The sequence below is a fragment of the Sorex fumeus genome, unplaced genomic scaffold (assembly GCF_029834395.1).
Source record: "Sorex fumeus unplaced genomic scaffold, SorFum_2.1 ptg000043l, whole genome shotgun sequence".
NCBI lineage: Eukaryota > Metazoa > Chordata > Mammalia > Eulipotyphla > Soricidae > Sorex > Sorex fumeus.
In genome coordinates this window covers 2,982,047-3,004,653 of record NW_026606100.1, presented here as the reverse complement: position 1 = coordinate 3,004,653, position 22,607 = coordinate 2,982,047, and the positions used below count along the sequence as shown (strand labels likewise).

General features: G+C 47.3%; 1 protein-coding gene across 1 annotated transcript; it reads right to left on the bottom strand.

Annotated features, from left to right (window-relative positions):
• Positions 1–9,957: 9,957 nt before the first annotated feature.
• LOC130029771 (pulmonary surfactant-associated protein A-like) lies at positions 9,958–12,041 on the bottom strand. Its single transcript, XM_056120798.1, has 4 exons — positions 11,870–12,041; positions 11,464–11,583; positions 10,686–10,763; positions 9,958–10,340 (listed from the first exon to the last, which is right to left on the bottom strand). The coding sequence occupies exons 1-4, from the start codon at positions 12,039–12,041 to the stop codon at positions 9,958–9,960; spliced, it is 753 nt and encodes a 250-aa protein (XP_055976773.1).
• Between the last annotated feature and the right edge of the window lie 10,566 nt (positions 12,042–22,607).

The window sequence follows — 22,607 nt, the reverse complement described above, 5'->3', positions numbered from 1 at the left end:
CCCTATACATTCCAGCAGTTACTCTGTCTTTAAATTGTAATTCTTTGCTTTAATGTACAGGATTGTGTCTCTTTGTAGAATTGCTTTTCTACCCCAAGGACCAAAAACTCTTCAAGAAAGATATCTGTGTTCCTATGACCATTGCAGTGTTAGTCACCATGGCCAAAATATGGAAACAACCCAAGTGTCCAAGAACAGATGACTGGATTAAAAACAAAAAGCCTATGGTATGTAGACACAATGGAATACTCATTGGCTAGAAGCTAAGACAGAATTATCTTGTTTCATGGACCTTGCAACCACTCATTTGGAGCAAAACTTGATCAGAAGAGGGTGTCGTGCTGTCTAGCAGCTGTAACCATACCTGGAAGGGTACCCACAACAGGAAACGCTCAATAACAAAATAAGAAAAATGCTCAATAAACCTTTATGGAACAAATGGACCTTCCTACATGTTGACAAAGCAGCCCTTGAGCCAACTGGAGCTCGCCCGTTTCCTCTTTTCCAGCACTTTTACTTTTCCAGGATCAGAGCTTCGCTGATTTACCTTCTACATCCAGGGCAGCACCCAGGAAGCTCCATGAAGAGCGTTGGGGGAGAGACAGCAGCCAGGCACATACTGGAGGACATACCAGACCAGCTCTCAGCTGCCCCGTACCGGGGCTTCCACGAGTGTCCTGTGTTTATCGCCAGACCCTGATCAAGTAGGTCTTTTCCAATCCCTGACATATGCTCTGATTCCTGTCCTTGCCCAAAACTAAACTCACTTTTCAAACACTCCATCTCATCAAACAACTAGAGAGGTTTGCTTTTTCCCTCGTGGGGGAACGGGATGAGGGTGGCTGGGAGACTCCCCTGGAAACCCAGCCTCGTGATTGGTTTTTCCTCTTCTGTAGAGTCGTCAGCCCTGTACACTCAGGCCCCCACCCCACCCCGGTGGGCAACCCTCCCAGATTCCTGTTCTGAAGGAAGCACTAAGAGGTACCCATTGTAAAGGAAAGGGTGGTTTCCGGACAAAGAACATTTACCCCATACAGCAAATACAAGGGTGGATATTTGAAACAGAGAGAAGTACATGGAACCAGCACCCTATATATGCACCAGAATTTGAGGAAGGCTGGTTTGGGGAGGAGGGTTGAGGAAAGGTAGGCACAAGAGGCTGTGCTCTGGGCCAGGAGGGAGTCTGGGGAGTGGGTGAGTTCTGCCCTGAGGAGACATCTCCTGGGTGAGGACAGGAATCGGAGCATATGTTAAGGATTAGAAAACACCCACTTGATCAGGGACCAGACACTCATGGAAGTTCAGTCTGTCCTCTCCTTGTTCTGGGCTTCGAATTTATGCTATTACTATTTTTTTATGACGATTACTATTGAATCTTTTCATTTATGCCAAGTTGAAAATATGTTTTTTTTTGATGTCTCAACTACTCAACACAAGCTAGTTCTCCATGGGGGCACATAAGCAACAGTGGATCTTGTCCTTACTCAGGTACCTCATTATTTCCTCAACTGGCCATCAGACAAATTTGCATCTGCTCGAACACAGCAGAAAACAAGCTGAACAAGAGTGCCCTGCCACATATGCCCAGCAACAGTCCCCCAAGGAATGTCAACTTTATGCAAAAATGGATATTTATAAAGATAGTATGAATAAATAATAAGTGAAAATTCAATACTGAAATTAATAAACTAGAATAAAGACTTAACTATGAAGCTAATCATAAGATAAAACCCAGTTCTTGGTAAAAAAAAGTTTCATCAATGTGCCCATGGTAGTTCGGAGAACTATTGTTGTTATTTTTACTTCTCTTTCTCATAAATTTGTATATTCCTGCTTTTTGCCATGGTACTTACCAGAAATTCCCAGTAGGGGATTAGTATAAACAACCTTTGATATTTGGTTTGGCCATGAGCCTACGAGTAATGTGAAGGGAGCATCGGCTTTAAAACAAATGGAACAAATGGACCTTCCTACATGTCAACAAAGCAGCCCTTGAGCCAACTCTCGCTCTTGTAACATCTTAACATGAAACCTGGTCTCCTTGATTTCTTCAATCATGGAAGAATATGTCTCTGGTGGCCACTGGCACCAGGATAATTGGGAGATATAGAGCATATACTCCAAAAGCTGGAGTAAAGAATATCCCAGTCCTAGAATGGTGTGATAAGTCAAAGGATCGAATATGTGTTTCATATGTGGGAGACCCAGATTCAATACCAGTACCACATGGCTCCTTGAGCACCACTGGTAGCACGGAGCTGGGAGTAGTCCCTGAGTACTGCCAGGTATGACCCCCAAGTAAACAAACAGAACAGCTTAAATTCAGTTGTGGATTAGTGGGTATTATCACTGTCTCTGGAATCTGACTTCCTATATTCACAGCCCAGTTGTCCCATGAATTGACAGCATGATCTTTGCCAAGTCACTTTAATCTCTATGTGCATCAATATTCTTATTTGTAAATTGGGGATAATTGTAGCATCTGTATAATAGAGTGAAGATTGCATGAGTTAATACAAACCTAGTACCTGGCACATAGTGTAATGAGATTATCAGCCATTAAACCAAATTGTGTGTGTGTGTGTGTGTGTGTGTGTGTGTGTAACAAGGAATGCAAAGATGGTTCAACATAAAAATGAATCCATATAACTCACTAATTTAATATATAGTGAGTCTGGTTAAGAGTCTTAATATACGACTAGAGATATAGCTCACTGGGCTGAAACATAACTTTGTATGTAGGAAATCTGGGTTTCATCCCCTGTACGTCACATGGTTTCACATAATCCCCATACAGACCTCTGAGGACTGATTCAGGAATAGCACCCAACACCACCAGGTTTAACATAAAAACCAAAGAGAGAGAGAGAGAGAGAGAAACAGAGATAGACAGAGACAGAGACAGAGCGAGAGTTACAATCCTGAATGTATAGACTTTTTAAAATTATTTATTTTATTTTATTATTTTTATTATCTTTTATTATTGTACAGACTGTACAGAATGTACAATACTGAATTAGAAGCTAACCTGATTTCAAAATTAAAATACATGTTTTTTTCACACAATTTTTCTTCATACAATTTCTTCTCAAACTCTTAGAAAGCAAACTTTCTAGACATTGTTTAAAATATTACCCAGAGAAACATTATTGACCTCTCCTTTTGTCCATTTTCTTATGCCAAGAACTGCATTTTATTTTATGATTGACTCCATAGTACTTTTTCTTTTTCTTTCTTTTTAAATTTTATTTATTTATTTATTTTACTGTGAATTCACAAGATTTCGATTTTGTTTGTTTGTTTGTTTTTAGGCTACACCTGGTGATGCACAGGGGTTACTCCTGGCTCATGCACTCAGGAATTATTCCTGGCCATGCTCGGGGGACCATATGGGATGCTGGGAATCGAACCCAGGTTGGGCGTGCAAGGCCATCGCCCTACCCACTGTGCTATCGCTCCAGCCCCTCCATAGTACTTTTTCTAGTTTATTAATTTCATTCTTGAATGTTCACTTGCTCCTGATGCACACTATCTTGACCTATTGATCTCCACCTTGGTTTCGTTTCTGATGCCTCACTGTCCTGGCCATAGCAGGCTGGCTAGACTTGAGGCTATGAATTCTTTCAGTGCAGAGGCCTCTCTTATTTCTTCGCTCATACATGGGATGTAGATCAGCATGATGGTGCTTAGGGGGAGGTACCCACTCACAGGAGGAAGGGCATGCCTGTGGGGACTTTGCTGTTTCCTGACCTGTCCTGACTGGCTATTGGGGGGCCTTTGTGTGACCAGTCATATAGACAGATCCTCTAAGGAGCCAGTTCTTCAGACAAGGGATGCTGTCATTGTCTCCAGCTGCAAGACTCCTACCTCCATCATCATATTCGTGGACGTTATAGTTCCTTGATTTCTTGTGTTCCTTGATCTTGTCTTCTAAGGAGCAGCCTGCTCATGAGGAGGATTTATTTGTTCATTTGGTGAAGCAAGATAGTTTCACTATTGGAACTATGAGATAATTCCCTCACTGAATGGAATTCAGATGTGAGGAAAGGAAGATGCATCCAAGAGAGAACACGAGCTTGAAAGAGCAAGCAGGCAAAGAGATGTAGAAAGATACGGACTCAAGGGGGAACATGGGTTCAAAAGAGAAATCCCCCTGAGGAGAGTGTAAACCCCAGGTTGGATTCACACTCACATACCCAATGGGGAAATCCAGCCAAGTGTTGGAAGCCCAGAACTCTCCTGTGAAGTTTCTGTTCTCCACTTTCTCCAGTCCTTCATGTCTCGGCCAAACTGGGGCCTCTTCTGCTTTAGTGCTTCAGCGGGTTTAAAATTTTTTTTTTTATTATAACCCTGTGATTTATCAACTTGTTTATAAAACAGTTGTTTCAGGCATTAAGTGATCCAACACCAGTCCCACCGGTAGAGTGATCTACCCTCCACCAATGCCCCTAATTTCCCACCCACTATCCCAGTCCTCCCCCTTGCAGACACAGTCGAATTTACCTCATATTGTTAGTTAAATCACAAAGGCAAATGGAATGATCACATTTTGGGTTAATACATCAGTTCGTGATGTGTTCTATGGCACAGTGATGTTTCTAGACATTGTCTGAGGATCTCCTGTGCTGGTGAATGCTAGCTGAGTCTTCTGTGTTCTGTTTAAACTCACTCAGCGTGCCACTCTTCTGTACAACTTCCCCTTCAGATTTTCTGTGATTCTACTGGGTTGACAGTACTAGGAATATATGAGGTATCTGTGGCCACAGACTCCGTGAGACAATATGGTGGGATTGGCAGATTTATGAGGTTTATTTGTGGAGTTGGGCTATTTCTAAGTTGGAGGGTGTCAGGTGTGGCTGCAGGCTGCTTGGTCCTTCAGACCGGAAGGGGCTTCTGCCTGCCCCTATTCCAAGAAGGCCACAGAGTTCTCAGCCTGGACCAGTCTCTCCGGGAGTATCATCCCTGCAGCAGTTTAATAACAGGTGATTCTCATTCCTGATTCAGTCAGGTGACTGAATCAGGAGAAGAGAAATAATCCGAGCATCTCTACTTGCATACCTCTCAGGGAGAGGAAAGGAAGGAACGGTTTCCACTATGGGGGTATAAGAGGGTCAGCTTCCTTTCCCCTCTCGTTCAAGCAACCTCGAATTACTAAGCCACTCGTGCTGAATAGCCTCTTCTTGTAGTTTAAATGGTGAACTTTCTGGGAATTTCTATAATCTCAAAATAAGAAGCACTTAGATGCTCTTTTTCTTCCCTGAGAGCTCTGACACCAGCATCTAGGAATGGAAAATGATTCAACCCACACTTAACACCTTTTGAAGATAGCAGACTAAAGAATATGACAAAATATTATGTGATAATATTCAATCATATTGTGAGTAACACTATCTCTCAGTTAATTAGGAAAATACTTTTTATCTTTGATACAATGTATCTATTCCAAAAGAGCAAGATTTTCGGTGGTGAAATATTGGCAATACTTCCATTATACTCTCATTGCTTCTTAGCCAAAAATACCATGCAATTGAATATCTTCAACAATATATAGGGGTTCCTGATCTGATACAAAACATGGCATATAACAAATGTAATTTACTAAAAAATTCACTTTAAATGGACTAACTAAATACATGAATATAACATGTGCAATCACAAAAACACATAGGAGAAAACAGGTGCTAGTCTCCTTGATACTGATCTTAGTGGTATTTTAATGGACTTGACCCAAATGCAAGGAAACAAAAACAAAAAACACCAAATGGGTGACCTCAAACTAAAAATCTTCTGCACCATAATGAAAATTATCATCAAACAAAACCAAAAAGGGGCAACTTACCACATGGGAGAAAATATTTGCAAATCATATATTTGATAAGAGGTTAACATCCGAACTATGTAAGAACTCATACAACTTAGCAACAAATAAACAAGCAAAACCTGAAAAATCCAATTTAAAAAATGGGTCCGAATAGAAATTTCTCCAAAGAAGACACACTAATGACCAAGAAGCCCATGACAGGTGTTCAAAACCACTGTCAGAAGTGCAAATCAAAACCACAGCAAGATAACATCTCACATCTGTTATCAAAAAAGACCAAAGACTATAATCCAAAAAGACCAAAAATAACAAGTGTTAGAATATGAAGTAAAGGGACCCCTCATAAAATGTTGGTTGCACTGCACTGTCGCACTGTTCTCCGGTTGTTCATCGATTTGCTCGAGTGGGCCCAGTAATGTTTCCATGGTGAGACTTGTTGTTACTGTGTTTGGCATATCAAATTCGTCACGGGGAGCTTGCCAGGCTTTGCCATGCGGGCGAGATACTCTCAGTAGCTTGCCAGGCTTTCCGAGAGGGGCGGAGGAATCAAACCCAGGTCAGCCGTGTGCAAGGCAAATGCCCTGTCTGCTGTGCTATCGCTCCAGCCCACAATGTTGGTAGAAATCAAAATTAATATAGCCACCACATTAATTATAAGTGGTATGGAAAATCTATGGAGAACAGTAGGGAGAATCCAAAGATAAGTAAATAAACAAGAATGGAAATACAGTTGGTGCAGCCATGCCACACTTGAGTAATTAACTGAAAAACACATTCAAAAACATACATGCAGTTGTGTTCATTGTGGCATTATTTGCAATAGCCAAGATGTAGGAAAAAATCAACAGATAAAAAGATATGGTATGGAACCGGTAAGAAATCACAGGAATTAGGGCCCCATGCAAAGCTTTGCATTCACCCAACCCTGGTTTGATCCCTGGTACCACATGACACCCTGAGCATTGCTGGTGTAGTTCTGAAGCCCTCTGAGAATCTCTGGGTGTGGCCTTAGTGGCCCCTCCATGGCAGATCCAGAGTAGCGCTGCATTCTCGGGCGCTTGCTTTGAGCTATCCAGCTTGGTTGTCAGAGTAACACCAGCAAAGGTCTCTAGTCTCCCTGATTGTTGCTTAATAAGGTTCCCCCCCTTGGAATACTACTCAGTCATGAAAAGAAATCGTGCTATTTTCAATATAAATGTACCCTGAAGGATTATGCTAAATGCAATTAGTCAAACACAAAAGTTGTGTAATACAAATACAAATACCATGTAATACAAATACAACTACTGTGTAATTTCATTCATGTGTGAAATACAGAAAAACAAGCAAAACAAAAACAAGTTTATCAATGGGTAAGGGGCTGGGGGCATGGGTGAAATGAATAAAGGGCTCAATTGTGTGAACTTGACTGGAAATAGGTTTGTGGTGGTGAGTGTGTGATAGAGTCTTATGACAAAAAACTATAACCTGAAACTTGCAGAATGTCACCTCAGTTTTTAAAAAGGGGAAATATAAAAATGTGAAACAAAATAGAAAAATATATAAGTACCACAGGGAATAGGCAAAATTTGTTATTTTTAACCTATGATTATATATCTATAAAATATAAGAGAATTAATGATGCCAGAAATATTATGGAGAAACTGAAGTTTCCCAAAAAGGCAACTGAACAGAACAACAAAAACCTTGAGTTGAAACTAGATCAACAATAACGACTTTCACTTGTAATTGAACCTGGTTTGATTCTCAGCACTGCGAGTTTCTGTAAACACTACAGGGAGTGGCCTCTGAAAAATTTGCCAGGGGGTAACCCCTGAGCACCTCTGAATATGTACCACCCCCAAAAAAACCCTTAAAAGTGATTAAATAACCTAGTGGCTAAAATAAAGCCATACAAGTCTGAATGTTGGGGGAAATTCCAAATAACAATGTTGAGTGTTTTGTTGTAATATTGAATGTGATTAACAGAGAGAGGGGGAGAGAGGGAGAGAAAGAGAGAGAGAGAGAGAGAGAGAGAGAGAGAGAGAGAGTAAAGTGAAAATCTGCCTCACAGGCAGGGGATGGGTGGGTGGGGGCGTATGGGGGTATACTGGTGTTCTTGGTGGTGGAAAATGTGCACTGGTGAAGGGACGGGTGTTTGATCATTGTATGACCGGCCAAGACTTGAACTGAAAGGCTTTGTGACTGTTCTCACGGTGATTCAATAAATAAAAATAAATAAAATAAAGCCATAAAGTAAATAGACACACCTAACAAAAAAAAATAAAAGATAAATTTGGGGAGGCTTAAAATGTTCATTTATAAAATAAGGAGAATCAAATATGTACTGCCTTATGCGTTTCTGAATTTGGGAACGTTCAATAATTTGTGTGCTCAATCACGCGTGGCAGGGTGGACAGATGAAACATTAGCACTCATGAAAGAATGAGAAATATTTCTATTCGTTCACCTCCGGTTTCGTGGCTCTCCCTCTTGACCAATAAAATTAGTATGTGTGGCGAGGCAAAGATGTGAGGGGGGAGAAGTAGAACTTTCTGGAGGTGGGGTGCGTGCATAGTTCCCTCCTCAAGCAAGCAGGGACATGGTCTGATTCCTAGGCGGTCCTGGGTAGGGGGTGTGGTGTCATTCCACGTGGGCATGAGATGGGGCTAACACGGGGGCCGAGGGACAGAGCACCAAGTGCCACTACTGCTGAGCTACTGAAAACATCCAGTTGGCCGAGAGGGCAAAGGAAAGCATAATTCACCCCAAATGGACCACATGGCCTTGGATCCGGATCTTAAAGCCGGCTGTCATGATCGATGCCTTGCATGTTCTCCCCGCCCCATCCCCATTGGCTCCTCCTGTTGGTTCTGTAGCTCCCCAATTGCTTGTGCAACCTAAGCGGGGGTGGGGGTGGGGGCTGGTTGCTCTCCCCTCCAACAAAGAAAGCAGAAGCTGAGACTTGAATTTTCTCCTTTTCAGATAAGTAGGGGCTCAGCACTAGAATTCAATTGACTTATAAAAAGTTTCTTTGAAACCAAATTAACAGACACGCCAGTTCTTATTTTTCTAACTGTTTCATAATTTATTTCACTTAAATCATCTCTGTTCAGCAATATATCCTAAAATAGTTCCAAATATTCATAATTTATGACAGTGGAATCATCTCTGTTCAGCAAGAGGATGGGGGTAGTAATGAGCCTGAGCTTCCGGTCCAGGTAAGTGGTCTTGAATTCAGTCTCTACCCCTGGCTGTATGTGATTGAATGGAAAGCATCTAACTTCTCAAAGCCTCCCTGTCCTCATGCCAAAAAAAAAAGAAACCCAAAAAACAAAACAAAACAAAACAAAAAACAAACGGAGAAATTCATGTTGATTAACATTTCAGAAGATGAATTAGAAGTGCTTGTCAAGGTGCTTGGTGCACAGTATGTACTCAATAAAAAGTGGACTGAATTCTTTTGTGAGGTGTGAAGTTGTTTGGGGGTAATGGCCATCAGCAGGAAGTCACATGGGTTATCTGGATGTGAGACTTTCTTTCAGATCAGGGGTTGAACTGGCCCTCCCAGGACTCAAGGAAGAGCATTGTGCATGTCAGTAACCAGGGCTGAGGCCACCTCCACCAGGTTGGGTCACCACCTAGTCTTCTGACCTCATGGAAGGAAAGACCGACCAGCTGTCCTCCAGAAGACCCTGATACCGGATAATCCCATATTGTGGGATTATGTTCTTAGCCTCACACATTTAGAACTTCGCACAAATCTCTCTGCTCCTATCTTCATGCTTAAACCAGAATGGCCAAATCTTGCTGAAGTTGGGTAGAGTGTGTTGTGAGGAAAGAGTAGAGGGGCCCCCCAAAGTAGGCACTTTTGTGTAAATTTGGAGGAAACTTCCATCCCCGGACCTCACTGTGGCCATCTCTAAGTAAAGGAACTGCATGGGAGGAGGAAGACGAAGTCTGGTCTCTTTTCAAAGGGCAGGGGGAGAAGAACGCTTAGAAGTGTAGCACTGAGAAGGGGCATGAGCAGGTATGATTCGTGATCATAGCGGAGAGGATGCCTAAGAATGCCTCGACTCTAAGAGACACAGGTCAATTCCGGTGGAAAGGAGTGACAGCATCTCATAGGTTAGGTAGACCTTCAGGATGGAAGCCATCTATCCTGAAAACTCACAGATGGTCAGCCGGTACTGCAGGCAGCTCTTGTCATTCCATTTCCCATCTGCGTACATTTCCACACATTTCTCTTTGCCCCGACCCCTGGGCTCCCCTGGGTACCAGTTGGTGTAATTCACGTGGGTCCCATCAATGTAGTAAAAGTCGCCAGGCTCGGAGCCCTCCTCCACGCCCAGGTAGGCGTAAGTGTTGTACTTCTTCACAATGCTGGCAATGGCCTGGTTCTCCTCGGCGTTCCTGGGGACGGCAATGTGGCCTCCTGCTTTGGCGCAGGCTTCTTTAATGGCTTCGAAATTGACTGACTGTCCGTTGGTCGAGAAGACTTTCTCTCCCACTTCTAGTGCGGACCCCTGCAAAGTGAGGACTGGGAGGAGAGGGATCTGGTCAGGCCACCAACCTCTTTCTCTCCGGATCCCTTTCCCAAGCGCCGGCTGGTCTCGGTTCTCTCTGACTGCTTCATCTCTCTCCCTCCCTCTTCCGTCCTGGTCCTCCCAAATTACTCTCTGTGCGCTCATCACTCATTCAGCCCCAGTTTGCTATCTTACAACAGAGAGGGCCCACCTGTGCATCTCCTCCTGTCTGGGAAGCATCACTCTGTACCCCAAGACCCATATTGCCAGTGTGCCCACCCCTTTGCTGAGAAGGGGGCATCTTACAGGAGATCTCCCCCTCCCCCCCATTCCTGAAGAGGCCCCAGTGGTTCACTTACCACCCCTGTATTGCATGATTTGTTGCCGCATCTCGTGGAGTGTGGACTGTAACTCCTCATCTAGGTAAGCGGGAAAGCCTGGAGGGAGAGCCCACCCAAGTAAGGAGCGAGTCCACAGAGACCCAAACATGTGCCTGGAGCGCACAGCCTCTGTCGGGGCTGGTGTCTTGCCCTTAACTTGTCCACCCTCCTGCCAGGTCCCAAGGCACAGAGTCTGTGGCCCGTGAGAGTGTCTCTGTGATTCTGAGAGCCCGCTATGCTCTTCTCTCTGACCAAGGCCCTTCGTAGTTCTGTTCCCTCACTTCTGTCGGGTTTTCTAGCTTCCGGGCAGGTTCCCCTCCCACACCAATCACCGAGGCCAGGAGGGGTTGCGTCTGCAACTCTCCAGCTGGCCCTGGGCCACTGTGAAGAGCTCCAGAGTTCCCCTCGAGATGTTGGCGTTTCAAATCATATCACCTGCCTGGATCCCGGTGCCCATCACCGCAGAACGTTCCAGCACCTTAGCCCTAGGGAGTGCCTCCAGAGCTGCTCATCTTCCACCCTGGCCCCGTGATCCCTCCTGTGGGCCAGAGCCCTTGCAGCCTCCATCAGGCCCTGCACTGTGGTCAGCCACCCTCTCCCTCACCTCTGATTTCACTCTTCAACCTCATACCCAGATTTAAACTGAGCAACAAGCTCTTTGGATGGCCATGGTGTGACCCGAGCCACATCATCCCTCCCGCAGTGGCCCATCGGGCACTGTGCCGTGTGGGCACTGCCCTTCCCTGAACCTGCTCACCTGGAAGGCCCATGGCGCCTGGCTCGCCCTTTTCTCCACGCTCTCCAGGGCAGCCAGGAGCTCCCACCAGCCCGTCACGCCCAGGAGGGCCTGGCATTCCTCCAGGGGGGCCCATGGGGCCTGCAGAGAGAGAGAGAGGGAGACGCGAATTCACAATGTCTGCAGCCCACATCTGGGTGGAGGCTAAAGTGACTCCCTCTCCGGCGCCTGTGGACACTTTGAAGACAAACCCTCCAGGACTGACACCTCCCTCACCACCCGCCCACCCACCTACTACCCACCCACTCGCCACCCACCCACCCATTATTCACTGTTTCCTGGGACCCAGCCCAGAGCCTCAGATGCAAAGACCTTCTGGAGACAGGTGGCTTCCCCTCAGCTGTGGGTGGGATCACCTGCCCCATACCTGGAGGGCCGGGGTCCCCTTTGACGCCATCTCTCCCGTCTCTGCCTGGCTGGCCGTGGGTGCCAGGGGTGCCAGGGATGCCAGGGCTTCCAGAACAAGTATCCTTCACATCACACACAACGCCAGGAGCCGCCAGCAAGATGAGGGCAAGAGCCACAGAGGGCAGCGCCATGGGTGTTGCTCAGTTGCTCCCTGCGGAAGGTGGGTGTCCTGTGAGGTGCCTGTGATGGCGCCAACGAGGTCTGAGCTTGGTCCCCACGCGGGGGGCCAGGGCGAGATGGGCAGAATGGCTGGGAAGAGGCAAATCATGCTCGGAAAGGGCCAGCTTCATCTGGAATCTCATGCCAACCCCTTTCGGATCCAGCCAGTGGGTCCTGGGAGGAGCTTACCCACAGGGCTCTGGACCAGGGTTCGAATGACTTCTCTGTTAGCAACATATTGTGCAACCCTGGAGCACACACTGCATTGTCTTGACCTCAGTGGAAAATTCTGTGCCCCCTGGAGACCATCCTGAGCTGCCCTCTTGCCCCTCAGGAGTTGGGGAAGAAGGATGTGGGCCCAGACTCACCCCCTCTGCCCCTTGATCTCTCAGATACTTTTTTGGAACTTTCTGAAACTTTTGGGGTCCGAAGGAATTGTATTCCTAAGGATGAACGGGAGTGATGATGGCCATCCCAAAGTGGTCAGTGGTAGTGGTCCATGGAGCAGGGGTTGGGCAGGTGGGAACAGACCTGGCCTAGGAGCATAGCAAGGTATGGGGGAATCTGCAAGGTCACTTCTGGGGCCCACAGTTAGGACACCAAGACTTCACACCCCCTGGAGAGACCTCCCCCCTAAGCCTTGGTTAAGCCTGTGATTGAGGGACGGGGGACACCAGGATCTCAACTCACCCGCACGGACGAGCCTTCGGGGATCCCCACCTCCAGGTTCTCGTGGGGAGTGGACAGCAGCAGCGTTTATATGGATGGAGGCCACAGGCTTCCTCTGCGCCCTCCGCAGCCCCTGCTCGGGGGGCCTCTCCTCGGGAGGGCCAATCAGGAAGCGGCCGCCCTGTTTACCCTGTTGCCCCACAGAGCACTCAGCCTGGAGAGGTCCTTAGCACAAGCCCTGACAGAAGCTCCACGGCTGTCAGGAGGGGAATTTCCCATGAACTCCAGGTCAGCCGGGCTGCCCACAACCACAGCTTCCCATGCGGGGATCCACGGAGCCACACACACAGGATGGTCCCTTCCCTCCTGGCCTCAGCGCCTGCTGGGGTCCTGCCTGGGGACACACCCACAGTCCCAGCAGCCCCTCCTCCTCAGAGCCCACCAGTAGGAGACACAGACCAGGACCTTTCTCTTTTCCCAGGCAGCTTTGTGACAAACAGGGAGGACTCCTGTGAATCCCTCCCAGTGGTCTGGGCTCTCAGGAGGGTCCCTGGGGTTGGCTTGGGTGGTCAAAGGGGCAGGAATACTCTGTCTCCTGGGACCTACTCCCAGCAGGGCTGGAAGGACCCATATGGTGCCAGGGATCGAACACTGAGTACCTACATGCTACGCATCATTCCAGCCCTTAGAAATATCTTCCCAGACAGTAATACACACGTGTAATTCAATAAAAGATAAAACCATGGGCCGGGCTCAATATACACAGAGGAGATTTTTTTTTTAAATTTTATTGAATCACCGTGAGATAGTTACAAGCTTTCATGTTTGGATTACAATCACGGCAATGATCAAACACCCATCCCTCCACCAGTGCACATTCCCCACCACCAATATCCCTGGTATGCCCCCCGTTTCCCACCCTCCCCCTGCCTCCATGGCAGACAATATTCCTCATACTCTCTCTCTCTCCTTTTGGGCATTATGGTTTGCAATACAGACACTGAGAGGTTATCATGTTTGATCCTTTATCTACTTTCTGCATACATCTCCCTTCCCGATCGATTCCTCCAGCCATCATTTTCTTAGTGATCCCTTCTCTATTTCAGCTGACTTCTCCGCTTTGCTCATGAGACAGGCTTCCAGCTATGGAGCAATCTTCCTGTCCCATGTATCTACTATCGTTAGGTGTCAGCCTCATGTTATGTTGTTTTATACTCCACAAATGAGTGCAGTCCTTCTATGCCTGTCCCTCTCTTTCTGACTCATTTCACTTAGCATGATACTCTCCATGTCTATCCTTTTATAAGCAAAGTTCATGACTTCATCTCTCCTGACAGCTGCATAGTATTCCATTGTGTAGATATACCAAAGTTTCTTTAACCAGTCATCTGTTCTAGGGCACTTGGGTTGTTTCCATATTTTGGCTATTGTGAACAGTACTGCAATGAACATATAGGTACAGATGTCATTTCTACTGTGCTTTTTTGTATCCTTGGGATATATTCCAAGAAGTGGTATTGCGGGGTCATATGGAAGCTCAATTTTTAGTTTTTGAAGGACTGTCCATATTGTTTTCCAGAAAGGCTGGACCAGTGGGTATTCCCACCAACAGTGAAAGTGTCCCTTTTCCCCAACATCCACACCAGTACTGGTTGCTTTTGTTCTTTTGAATGTGTGCCAGTCTCTGTGGTGTGAGATGGTATCTCATTGTTGTTTTGATTTGCATCTCCCTGATGGCCAGCAATGTGGAGCATTTTTTCATGTGCCTTTTGGCCATTTGTATTTCTTTTTTGAGGAAACTACACAGAGGAGATTTTTAAAAATAAAATCCAGTATCCTAGCATGATAGATTAGGAATTAGGAATAAAAAGAAGCAACCAACTCCCTGATACGTCACACCTGTTCTCAATGGTCAGGAACAAGACAGATGTCTCTCTCACTAGTCCTACTTAAGACCATGATGTTGGTTCTAGCCAAAATATTCAATTACTTATTATTTTTTCATTTAACAAAGTATTTTTTATTTTTTAAAAATGTTCACTTAAGTTGGGGGCTTATAGTACTATTAGTAATGGTTTCTCATGGATTTAATTCCCCACCCATCAGCAGTGTACCCATCTCCCTCTTTGAAGGGCCCCAGCTCCCATCTTTGAAGGACCCCAGCCTCCCTCCTCCCACCCCCCCAATTAATTGTGTGGATCAGTTCCCCTGCTATGTTGCCTTTGGATCTTTGTTGCTGGATCACCTTGCTGTGATCTTTAAGCTGCACATATGAGAGATCATTCTGTATCTCTTTCCTTCTGACTGACTTCATTTAGCGTGATATCCTCTAGTTGCATTTGTGTTGCTGAAAATTGCCTGATTTTGTTCTTTCTTGGTATGCCATTGTGTATACATACACAACTTCTTGATCCATTCATCTGTAGTTGAACATTTGAGTTGTTCCCATATCTTGACTATTGTACTAAGTGCAGTGATGAACATAGCTATACAAATTATTCTTCCCTTTCTTTCTTTCTTTCTTTCTTTCTTTCTTTCTTTCTTTCTTTCTTTCTTTCTTCCTTTCTTCCTTTCTTTCTGTCTTTCATTGAATATCCAGGAGGTAAACTATTACAAAGTTGTTCATGATTGGGTTTCAGTCATACAGTGATCCAACACCCACCCCTCCACCAGTGTACATTTCCCATCATCAATGTCCCCATTTCCCTTCCACAATCCCTCTACGGGGGTGTCCCACCGCACCTCCAGCCTGCCTCTATGGCAGACACTTTTCTTATTTCTCTCTCTCCTTTTGTGCATTATGATTTGCAATACAGGTACTAAGAGGTCATCGTGTTTATTCAGGGTGTCTAATATTTTTATCTGGAAGGTAAGGCTGGAGTAGCTTTCTTTTAACTGGGTGGCAGTTAAAAGACTGGAGTGTGGACATGACTGCAAGGTTTCCATAAGTACAGGGAGGTGGGGGAGATAGCCCATCCCAACCCCAAGAAAGCCTGAAGGTTTCAGTCACAAAACCCTCATACCCAATTTTTCAGATTATATCTCGGTGAGTTCCATTCTGAGATGGTGGAGTTCGGCCAGGGGCATGGCAGCATTTTGGATTGTGGAAGCAAGTGGTTGCTGGGGGCTCTGCTTGGGCAGGCACCAGGCTGACCCATCCCTTCTGATTTACCCTGGTCTGTTCAGCTTTGCACAGGTAAGAGATTAACTGCGACTTTTGATTTTTTTGAGATTTATTTATGGGCCTCTGAAACAAGGCCAGTAGAAGAGCTTACATGGTGGCACTGGAGATGGTTTGTGGGGATGACTGTCAGTGCTTTCAGAAGTACAGGAAAGTGGAAGGGGTAGCTCATCCCAAGCCTGAGAAAGCCTGGAGATTTCAGCCATAAAACCCACATACCCAAAGTTTCAACAGATAATATCTTGGTGAGGTCCGTCTCGAGACAGTGGAGTGGGGCTGGGGGCATGGCAGCAATTTTGAATCGTGGGAGCAAGTGGCTGCCAGGGGCTCTGCTTCGGGGAAGACCAGGCTGACCCTGACCCTCCCCCCTCTAATTTACCTTGGTCTTTTTGGCCACGTGCAGATCTGAGATTAACCTAGGCTTTTGATCTCTTTTGAGATTTATCTATGGGTCTCTGAAGCAAGGTGGGTACATGAGGTTGTATAGCTCAGCTGAAGGTGGTTTGTGGCCATGGTTCCCACATAACCTAACTTTTGATTGCCTAATTTCTCGGGAAACTTGTTCCTGAGTTGTTGGGGTCCCGCCAGAGATGCAGGGACAATTGGGGAGGGTGTCTGGAAGCCTGAAGACAGCATCAGGCTGCTGATTCACCCACCCAGTGGGTATAGGTTGTCCTGCTGGCAGCACCACACTCCCAACACATATTCTTTTGAACTGATGTTTTTGTGTTTGGGGGATAGATGCCAAGAAGTGGTATCACTGGATCACATCCTACACCTGTTTTTTTTTTTTTTGAGAAATCTCCATATTCCTTCCAATAGAAGTTAAACCAGACAACATTTCCACCAACAGTGGATGAGAGTTTTTTCTCATAACACCCCGAACAACTATGGATATTTCTGGACTTTTTGATATGTGCTATTGTCACAGGCATGCGATGCATCTCATTGTGGCTTTGATTTGCATTTCTCTAATTATGAGTGATGATGAGCACTTTTCCATATGCCTGCTGCTAGCTGAAGTATTTAGACAGAGAAAGGACTGACAGACATCCAGACTAGAATAGAAATCAGATGATCTCTTTTAGCAGATGTCCTGATTGTAAGTAAAGACAATCTTTGGAAAATGGCAGAAGAAGAACTCTTAGACCTAATGTTCAGCAGTGTTATGGATACAAGATCATACATCTTGCCCATACACTGCATGCATAGACAATATACACTCAGCACTTCTATTTCTACACACTATCAATAAGCAATACAAATAAAGGAAATTAAGAAAATTCCACGTCAAATTCCAGTGGAATCATAAAGAATAGAATAGTTAGGAATTAATTTAACCAAAAAGGGCCAGGCGCCAGGGAGACAGCTCCCTTAGCAAAACACAGGCCCTGCCTGCCCACGGCCCAGTTGGGGACCAGTTTCCATACCCAGCACCACATGGTCCCCCATCTTGAACACAGAGTAAGGAGAAGCCCCCAAGTACTAGCCTCAAAAACAAAAAGAAATACAAATAATGCCAACAAGCTGCTGAAATTTATAAGACACTGTTGTATAAAATGGAAGAAGATTAGAACTAGACAATGCAAGCTCAGGGATTAGAAGACTGAATTATTTATTTATTTATTTATATTTATTTTCTTATTTTTTTATTTATTGAATCACTGTGGGAAAAGTTACAAAGTTTTCAGGTTTAAGTCTCAGTCATAAAATCATCAAACACATTTCCCTTCACCAGTACTTATTTTTCACCACTAAGAACTCCAATAACCGCCCCCCCCAACCCTCCCAATGCCTGTGAGGCAGGTGAATTCTAGTTAACACTCTATCTACTTTGATTAGATTCATTGTTTAGACAAAAGATGCACCATTATTATTTAGAGTTTACACCCCAAAATCAGATCTGCTGAAAAAACATTGTAAAATAATTTATTTTCTACAGCTGGTTACAAGAACCAAATGATGTCTTGCGGCCGCGCGATTTTGGATTTCTGGTATTTTACTTTTTAAGTCTGGAAGTATTTCTGCTGAGAGTCAGATAATTATGAGATTGGTTTCTGTGCTCTGGAGCCATGGCCGTGCCAGAGAGCCGCTTGTGGGGGGGGGGGGTCAACTCGTGACCTCGGTGGTAGGGCGTGAAGGACGAGCCGGGAATGCCCCCCTTCCCATGAGGTTTCAGTTGCCCCGTTCATGACCGTCTCATACCTGGCTTTCCAAAAAGCTCTGAGGCGGCTGCCATCTTGCTTTCCAGAGGGAAAAAGGCGGAAGGGACCAACACCCTTTTCCTTCCGGGCAGGCATGGTGGCGTGGATTAACACATAGTCCATTCACTTTTCTGCCACAAGCTGCTAGGCTCTGCATTAAGTCCTTGTGCTTCTGGAGCCATAGCCGTGCTGGAGAGTCACTCGTGGGGGGCAACTCGTGACCTCGGTAGGGCGTGAAGGATGTGCTGGGAACACCCCCTTCCCATGAGGTTTCAGTTGCCCTGTCATGACAAGACTGAATTTTTTTAGCCATTCCAAAAAAAGGAATAAAGGGGCTAGGAGACGCTCAGGTGATAAAATCCTAGTGGTGTGTGTAAGCCCTGGTATGACCCCCTACCCAGTACCCACCTTCCATGTCTGCGTGGAACTTGAGGGACCCTACCTGCCCGGCCAGGCCTTGTCTGTCCGCATGCCCTGCAGTGCCCTTGCTCTTAGAGAAGGTTGGAATCCACAGTGTAACTCATCCAAGTCCTTCTGGTGTCAGCCTCGGCCTCCTCCCAACTCAAGGGTCCTCCAATGCCGTCAAGTGAGCTTTGTGGGTTCCCAAACCTCTCTAGAGGTGTGCCCATTCTTGGTCCTGCGGCTTGGCCTCTGACTGTTTGCTCTGCGGGCACCACCCTGCCTCAATCCTTCAACTCAATTCTCCTCTGTTCACAGGGACTCTGCTCCCTGATAATTGGGACTTTGCAACGGGGCATTGTGGTGTTTTGTTTGTTTGGGGGCCACACCTGGGAGTGCTCAGGGGTTACTCCTTGTGAGGCTCAGGGGATCATATGTGGTGCCAGGGATGGAATCTGGGTCGGTCACGTGCCAGGCAAGTGTCCTACTCACTGAATTATCTCTCTGGTCTCCAAAGTGTTTTTATTCCCCACCCTTCTCCTTCCTTGGTGTTGTCACTGTCGTCGAGAGGACCATGGGCCTACACACCCCTGGCTGTGGCACACCTGAGCTCCCTCAGTTGGGAGGCTCGCCGTGGGGAGGGTCTCACCTGGGGCTGCTGGGCCTGGCCACGCCCTGCTGGGGCTTGTCGGGATTGGGGCTCCTTTCAGCTGCAGAGTTTGCACACATGCTAGGTGGGTTCTCCACTGCCTGGAGTGATGCTCAGAGGTCACGGTGTGTGCCGAAGGGGGTCACATGGTGTGTGGATGCATCAGACGGGCAGACAGCTGAGCACTGGGCTCAGGTCTGTCCCAGAAGGCATGTGATGGGACTGGGCCTTGCCAGGCGAGTGCTCCAAGCCTCTGTTATTCCCCGGGTGCCTGGGGTCAGTTTTCTATGACGTCTCGTAGTGCCAGTAACTGATCTCGGGCTAGGCATGCAGCCCAGAGGGAGGGTGCCTGGTTCCCATGTAGGAGGTTGCTGGGTTCCGTCCCAGGCAAAGGAGAGAAAATCCCAACTTGCATCTTTGCCCAGCAGCAATGTCAACAAGAGCTTTTCCCTTCGTTTTTGGTCAAAACAGGAAAGTGGGGGTGTCTGGGGAGATGGCTCAGAGGGCCGGGGCACCAGATTGGCAAGCTGGAGCCCTTGTTCCTTCCCCTGGCCCTGCATGGTTTCCCCAGCACTGTCAGGAACTATCCCTAAACACCAAGCTGAGAAGCACCTCCAAACACCCACCTGTGAACTGGGTGCAGAGGCGGGTTTGCGAGCACTGCTGGGGAGGAAGTCCCAGCATAGGACACTCTCCCCTGAACAACCCTGGGGGGGAGGTGTTGGGGGCGGGGGCGCACACCCTGCAACAGAGGGAGCCCCAGCACACCAGAGCCCTGAGAAATCCAGGCAGAGAACACGGGAGCTTTCCTCTCTGCTGGACTGCCCTGTTCCAGGGATGTTCTGGCTCCTTGGGAGCTCTGTGTAGCTTCCTGTACCCCAGCACCCCCTCCCAGTGAAGGATGGAAACCTCAGATTCCCAGAGAGCTCGGGGGCTGGAGCAATAGCACAGCTGGTAGGCCGACCCGGGTTTGATTCCCAGCATCCCAAATGGTCCCCTGAGCACCGCCAGGGGTGATTTCTGAGTGCAGAGCCAGGAGTAACCCCTGTGCATCGCCGGGTGTGAACCAAAAAGGAAAAAAAAAAAATCCCGGAACTCCGTGGGATGCAGAACACACAGGGTCTGTCCCGCCAGTATGGCACACGGAATGTGTGGATCGATCCTGCCCTCTGGTGGCCTTATGCGGAACTGCAGACAAAGGAACTGTTCCTGTGCCCACCAAACATCTTCATTCCATCTTCTTAGACAGCGAGAGTTTGCGTCGGGTGCCAAGATGAGACAAGAGACAGAACCTCTCTCTCTCTCTCTCTCTCTCTCTCTCTCTCTCTCTCTCTCTCTCTCTCTCTCTCTCTCTCTCTCTCCCTCCCTCCCTGCCTCCTGTATTTTCGACAGTCCCTCCCCACCGCCCCACCTTGAGCTAGTTTGATTACAGCAGTTGCCTCCCTGTGTTCTTCCCGTCTCTGCTCCTCCAGCTCAGAGTCCATCCTTCTGTCCACAGAGGCGTTCTCCGTGCTGCACCCCTCGAGAAGCCCAACGCGAACCATTCTCCACTGTTGAACGCCCCCTTCACATCACCCGTCTCTCTCCTCGGCTCTCAGGAATCCAGGGCCTGTCTTGACTCTCTTATGGGAGACTGAAACTGAGATGAGCAAAGAAACTAAGACCAGCTTCTCCCAACAGGTTCTAGAGTCTGGTTCAGAGCCTTCGCTGGCAGCTTCCCTGGAGACCGACCGTGGCACAGGCCCTGGACGTGGCTGCAGGCCAGGCGCCAGGGAGGCACTTCTCGGCTGTCCGTCTGCAAGAGGCCCCCAGGGACCTGGCCTGTTTGCTGCAGCGCTCAGGCATGTGTGTGGCTCACACTCGACCTCCATCCTGCCCCTGGGCAGGGCAGATCGCAGCACAGCCCACTGGGCCAGGTTGCAGGTCCCAGAGCTATGCCTGGGCAGTGCAGACAATGGTAACAAAATGGTAACAATAGTAACACGGGACCAGGTTCTTCTGACTGAGAGCCCCAAATGCCCCATCCCCTGGGGAGGGTGGCTCAGAGCTCAGATGTCCTGGAGAAGCATCTCACAGCTGAGCTTGGTGCAGTGCTGGCAGGTGCCCTGAAAACCAGAGGCAGCGGCCTTGCGAGGGTCTCGACCACTAGGACCTCAATTCACAGCCCCCATAGCCAGCATGGTTCAGCCCTTCTCTCCGCAACTGGCTCCCTTTTCCCAAGCCCCACAGAAGCAGCTGCAGAGAGAAAGCCAGAAACTGCTTTGTCATAGAATTAAATCAGATATTTAACTAGCACTGTAGCACTGTCACTGTCCTCCCATAGTTCATTGATTTGTTTGAGCAGGCACTAGTAACGTCTCAATTGTGAGACTTGTTACTGTTTTTTGGCATATCAAATACGCCACGGGGAGCTTGCCAGGCTCTGCCGTGCGGGCGGGATACTCTCAGTAACTAGCTGGGATCTCCGAGAGGGACAGAGGAATCAAACCTGGGTCGGCCGTGTGCAAAGCAAACGCCCTACCCGCTGTGCTATCACTCCAGCCCATATTTAGCTAAATGTGTATTATAATTAAAAGGTAAGGTAAAGGTAAAGGCCCTCCCGTTGATCGTCGATTTGCTCGAGCGGGCCCAGTAACGTCTCCATTGGAGACTTTGTTGTTACTGTGTCTGGCATATCGAATATTATAATTAAATACTAATGAATATTTAAACATCCTCTAGGATTTACAATGGGGAGAATTTGAATGATCACTATTTGTTAAACATAGCCGAGGAAAGTATTTATAATACCTATCGCGATGCAATTGGAGAAGAAAGCAAAACAGACTTGGAGGGGGGTGAGGTTGGACCACAGTAAGCTGTGCTTAGGGCTGACTCATGGTTCTGTGCTCAGGGGTCACTCCTGACAGTGCTTAGGGGGTTACATGCGGTGTCAGGGATCAAACTGGGACCAGCTGCATGCAAGGCAGTGCCTTTTCCCCTGAACAAACTCTCTTGCCCCCAAATATGTATTTAAAGCGTTATTAAAGATAGAAAACATGCAAAGGACCGGAGAGATAGTACAGTGAGTAAGGCTCCTGCCTTGCATGCAGCGAACCCGGACTCGATCCCTGGTATTCCGTATGGTCCCCTGAGTACTGGTAGGAGTAATTCCTGAGTGCAGAGCCAGGAGTGCCCCCTGAGCATTGCTGGGTGTGGCTCCAAAGGCGAAATCATTCAAAACCACATTTGAGCGAAAAAGAGGGTTGGCATTAGCACATCATAGTGACTCTTTCCTCCTATGCAGTGCTCGGGAGCTTAGCAGCTACTTCTGGCAGCCAGCCGGGCGAGTGGGTCAACACTTGGTCACGTGCGTGGTGCTGCTGAGACCCTGTGGGGGGAGGGGGCTCCAGGGCCACTCCCGGTGATGCTGATCGGGCAGTACTTGGGAGTACTC

Excerpts from the sequence above, each read along its gene's own strand:
- LOC130029771 (XM_056120798.1), bottom strand. The coding sequence starts at position 12,041 with ATGGCGCTGCCCTCTGTGGCTCTTGCCCTCATCTTGCTGGCGGCTCCT. Across the intron at positions 11,584-11,869 it reads AGGGGACCCCGGCCCTCCAG|GCCCCATGGGCCCCCCTGGA; the intron begins GTATGGGGCAGG and ends CTCTCTCTGCAG. Across the intron at positions 10,341-10,685 it reads AATCATGCAATACAGGGGTG|TCCTCACTTTGCAGGGGTCC; the intron begins GTAAGTGAACCA and ends CTCTCCTCCCAG.